This window comes from Sinocyclocheilus anshuiensis, unplaced genomic scaffold, assembly GCF_001515605.1.
Source record: "Sinocyclocheilus anshuiensis isolate Anshui unplaced genomic scaffold, SAMN03320099.WGS_v1.1 scaffold1632, whole genome shotgun sequence".
Classification (NCBI taxonomy): Eukaryota; Metazoa; Chordata; class Actinopteri; order Cypriniformes; family Cyprinidae; genus Sinocyclocheilus; species Sinocyclocheilus anshuiensis.
The window spans coordinates 439,967-445,222 of NW_015558674.1; the positions used below are offsets into that span (position 1 = coordinate 439,967).

General features: G+C 32.9%; 1 protein-coding gene across 5 annotated transcripts in view; it reads left to right on the forward strand.

Annotated features, from left to right (window-relative positions):
* Nucleotides 1-4,787, forward strand: part of soat2 (sterol O-acyltransferase 2) — a 17,921-nt gene extending 13,134 nt beyond the window's left edge. For 3 of the 5 annotated variants that reach the window (XM_016477567.1, XM_016477568.1, XM_016477571.1), the window contains 4 exons: nucleotides 422-520; nucleotides 606-741; nucleotides 1,728-1,873; nucleotides 4,518-4,787. In XM_016477567.1, the coding sequence (XP_016333053.1) occupies nucleotides 422-520; nucleotides 606-741; nucleotides 1,728-1,873; nucleotides 4,518-4,571 (435 nt within the window). In that variant the 3' untranslated portion in view covers nucleotides 4,572-4,787. The remainder of the gene's footprint in view (nucleotides 1-421; nucleotides 521-605; nucleotides 742-1,727; nucleotides 1,874-4,517) is intronic. The other 2 variants (XM_016477569.1, XM_016477570.1) reach the window with 2 other exon arrangements.
* The last annotated feature ends 469 nt before the right edge of the window (nucleotides 4,788-5,256 follow it).

The window sequence follows — 5,256 nt, forward strand, 5'->3', positions numbered from 1 at the left end:
AACAGGAGATGCACTTTTTCACTGGAGGAAGAGTTATTATGAATTATAAACTCTATGGTATTTTAGTTAAAAATGTCTTAATGCTGGATTTGTTTCAGCTTTTGTCTTCTCCAGATGTTAACTGATGGACTGGAGTGCTGTGGATTACTTGTGGATTATTGTGATGTTTTTATCAGCTGTTTGGACTCTCATTCTGACGGCACCCATTCACTGCAGAGCATCCATTGCTGAGACACTGATGCAATGCTACATTTCTACAAATCTGATGAAGAAACAAACTCATCCTAATCTCGGATGGCCTGAGTTTTTTTTTTGCCTGAAATATTCCTATGGTTTGTGCACTGATATATAAAACAAGCAGAAACATTTTAACAATATATAATATTCTGTACAGTAAATTTATGTCACATTGTTTTAAAAGGACTGGTGGAACTCGACGTCCTTCGCTAATTACTATCGCACTTGGAACATCGTCGTACACGACTGGCTTTATTACTACGGCTACAGAGACTTCCTCTGGGTGAGGACTGATGCTCCTGATCCTCATGTTTGAAATGCATATCATGTTTTAATAATTCTGACATGAAAACCTCTCAATCCCTCAGCTGATGGGTCATAAGCTCCGATCGGTCGCCACGCTGTCTGTTTTTGCTGTTTCTGCATTAGTGCATGAATACGCCTTCACCTTAGGCTTCGGATTCTTCTACCCGGTGATGTTCTGCACGTTCGCGGGCATCGGTGGTAAGAAAGCGAGAGATCCTAGTGTGAAACATACAAAATATAATTATGAACATTGCATTAACAGTGAATGGGATTCAAAAAGAATTAAAACAAGTCATGCACAGTTTGATTTATAGAGCCAATTTTATAAAAAGTGAACTTTGTTCCACCTAGTGAACTCCATCTCCGTCTACAGTTTTTAGTAAAGTTTGTAACAAAAATAATGTTATAAACGTGCATTTTATCAACTTTTGTTAATGCATTAACTAACAAATAAAAATAATAATGCAAATGTAATAAAATTGTAATTTTAATGATATTTACTTTAATAAATGTATTATTATTATTTAATAAAATTATTATAATTAGAAGTGTTTTTTCATTAGTAGTTCTTGTTAATGTAGTTAACTAATATTTACAAATTAAACCTTATTGTAAAGTCTTACCAACTATTTTAATTTATTAATTTTTTTAATTGTATTTTATTTTTTTTATTTTGCCGAACTCATTACAGTGCACTCTAGGATTTCCTTTCTTTCTTAATAAATAAATAAATAAATAAATATAAATATAAATAAATTGGGCCAAAATCTTAAAGCAGTAAGGCTTGTATTTATTTATTTATAATAAATAATTTAATAACAAATTATAGATTTATTATTTTTTATTGTATTTTATTTATTTATTGCTGAACTCACTGCAGTGCATTCTAGGATTTCCTTTCTTTCTTAATAAATAAATAAATAGAGCCAAAATCTTAAAGCAGTAAGGCATGTATTTATTTATTTATATATATATAAATAATTTAATAACGTAAATTATAGATAATTATAATAAATCATTTTAAACACATGCCTTGCTACCTTACGATTTCAGCTATCACAAAGAATTTAGACAGCATCGTGTTGCCTAAGCAGAGCACCTGAGACGACAGGGCATGCTGTCTGGTTAGGGAGCTCACTAGGAACAAGCAGCAGAAATGCAGTGACTGTTTTTCACCTTTCCAGTGGTGTTCAACTTCGCCATGAATGACAAGCGGAAGAGTCCGGTGTGGAACATCATCATGTGGACGTGTCTGTTCATCGGTCAGGGCGTGCATGTGTGTCTGTACTGTGTGGAGTGGTACGCTCAGATCCAGTGCCCTCGCACCGGGGTAAAACACACTCACACTCCAGCTCCGTGATTAGCACATCACTGTTTGGACACTGAGGCTCAGAGACTGTGATGATTCAATTCAGCTCAAGAGCAGCTGAACTGAAGAACACACTGATACATGATGTACGATGTGCTTACAGCTCGGAAATACAGCAGAACACAAGAAATCTGAAGCAGCGCATTAGGGCTGTCAAAATGGCTAAAACACTAAATTCGAATAAATATGATCAAAATTCGAATTTAAAAGGCATAATTTCAGTTAGGGTGAAAAAACGCTTTTGGCTTCTCGCCTGAGGCCACAAGAGGGCGCATCGAGCAAAATATTACTAATGCACGTTTATTCAAAGCATAAGATAACATGACTATCTGTGAAAAAATGTGCATGATGTTTATAAACCAATTATAATTAAGTTGCTTAAACAACTATAAACAAAACTGCATCATGTATGTATGCATAGTTTAATACAAAAGGCCGAAAGCCAATCACACAGAGTGCATTTTTCATTTAAATAAAGGAGTTGCAGTGGGATGGGGGAAAAAACCCGCCATAAAGTCTTGAGATATGTTTTTTCAAAAGTTGAACTTGCATTGATTTTACACGGCTTTCTAAACATGCGGCTCTTTTGTGCGAGACGCGAGTGCAATGGTGATAGATGTCCCTCTAGAAAATGCGATAAATATGCGTTCTGTGTGAACAGCTTGGTTTCAGTTTTGACGTAAACAACAATATCTTCTCCGCATTGATGTTCTCTTTTCCCCGCAATATTTGTAATTAACAACGCAGCAGCGCCGCATCTAGTGGCTTCAACTGGACAGGCTAACAAAAACATTAAAATGCAAGGACACTTACATTGTCATCGCATCTCGTGCGCCGCTGATAAGGCTGCCTCAACGCACACCTAAAATTCGAATGCAACGTTTTTGCATTTGAATGTGGATTTTTATTTTAAATTCGACGAATATTTTAAATTTGCATTTTTTTTGACAGCCCTACAATGCATTGCATTTCACTTGCATTTGCAACTAAAAATTATATAAGCTTGTTTCTGCCACAGAATAAAAAAAATTAAAAATGTCAATGCGACTCTGACCTCACAATTCAGACATATTGCCTTGCAGCTGTGAGACTTGCAATTCTCAGAATTGCGAGATATAGACGCAGATATAAACCACAATTCTGAGAAGAAATGGAGAAATATAAACTTTCTTAAATCAGAATTGTGAGATATAAATGCAGAATTGCAAGGTATAAACTCACAATTCTGAGATGTCTTAATTGTGAGATATTCAGGGGGAAAAAGTCAGAAATGCAAGAAAGGATAAAAAGTCACAATTATTTTTGTCATGGCGTAAACTAGCTTCCATTAAAAAGTTGTCTGCCAACTGTAAAATGCATTTAGGACTACATAGGCTATTTTTTAGACAAAAAGTCTTAATTATCATTTTAAGAGGTCTTAAATTTGAGGCTAGAAAACAGGAATGGCGATCTTAATGTGATTATTAAACTTCAAAACGTGCTGGTTTAATGAAAAAATGTGAGCTCTACACGTTTCAAAGTAAAAACACGCCGCTGTCAATAAATACCGTGCATTTATGCTCAGCAATTGCTTATGATCTGCTGTTGATGAATTATGACAGTGTTGAACTTTACGGTGTTTGTATTGAAATATGTTTAAGAGTGAATATTTTAATGGCCCTCATCTGTTTGAAAGAGCAGCTGGAAGCAGTAAAGACACTTCAAAATAAGAGTATTCGCACACACACTTTAAAAAATCATTTTATGTATTTAATGTATTTCGGGTTTGTTTGTCCCTATACAGCATCATTTATTTTCTGGTTATTATTGTGATTTCGGTTACACACTATCTTGCATTTAATTACATTTTAAAAATATAAATATGTTATAATTTATTATATTACATATACACAATCAGAAAATAAATATAATTCTAAATTCTAAAATCTGCACAACCAGAAAGTTGTTTTTTTATTAAATATAGATAAATATTATTTAAATGATTTTTGTATTATTATTAAAATCATATATCATTATATCTATTAATAATAATATAATATATATATTTAAAAAAAAATAATTATTTAAATATGCTAGTAAATTTCACAAAGAATATGCAAGTAACCCATTTAATTAAACAACATTTTGAAGTAGAAAAACTGTTTTCTTGTAAAACGTACTTCAATATTTGTTTTATTTACAACTTTGAAATCCGGTTATTGTTGGTATTTCGATTATACACTAAACTATATCTGGCATTTAATTCAATGTTTAAAATATAAATAATTCCATAATTATTCAATACAGACTCTCCTCTGCTCGATGGGAAAAGAGTAAGTGTCAGAAACAGATTGCAAAAACATGTAAAAATGACACAGTGTCCACTTGGTGGCACTACAGGATCACTTTGAGTATGCTGGAAAAATATGATAAGATTATGATAAAATGTTACTTTTTTTTTGTGGTGAACTATCCCTTTAAGAACAAGCATTTCTTGCAGTGCTCCAAAACAAGGTCAAGATGCTCCACATGCGCTGAACTAACACGATCAGAGTTCTGTGCAATAATGCCGTAAATCATATTTACCACCCATAAGTTCATATTTTCATGCATTGTGTCCAAACAGACAAGCTTCTGGGAGCTGGTGACGCCGCGCTCGTGGATATGCAGCTACCAGTGACTTCTGCATAGAGCCCAACACAAACCACAGCAGCTCGTCAGCATCAACCACGATGACACATTATGGAATATATTGCATAACGTACTTAATGACTTCATGAAGCACATCAGTCTCTCTGTAAATGCCTTTTACTTTAATTGAATGTTGATTTTAACTTGATGACTGTATATATTTTAATTTATGTAAAGATGCACATTATTAAAAATGATAAATGCCTTTACATTGGTAAAACTGTGGTGTTTATGCTGACAAAACATGGTAAATGCACCCCAGCAAACAGAACTGTTACTACAAACAACTATATATATATATATATATATATATTATTAATAATATTGAAAAAAGTTGAGTACATTTTTTTGTGTGGATTTTTTGATGACTAGAAAGATCTGAAATAAAAAGCTCTTGTAACATTATACACAAAATTCACAATTCAAAAGCTTGGAGTCAGTATAATTTTTATTTTGGGAAAGTATAGAAATTAATACTTTTATTTAGCAAGGATGCTTTTAAATCGATCAAAAGTGATGATAAAGACATTTATAATGTTACAAAAGATTTCCATTTCAGATAAATGCGGTTCTTTTGAACTTTCTATTCATCAAAGAAACCTGAAAACATTATACTCAGCTGTTTTCAACATAATAATAATAATCAGAAATGTTTCTTGAGCAGCAAATCAGCA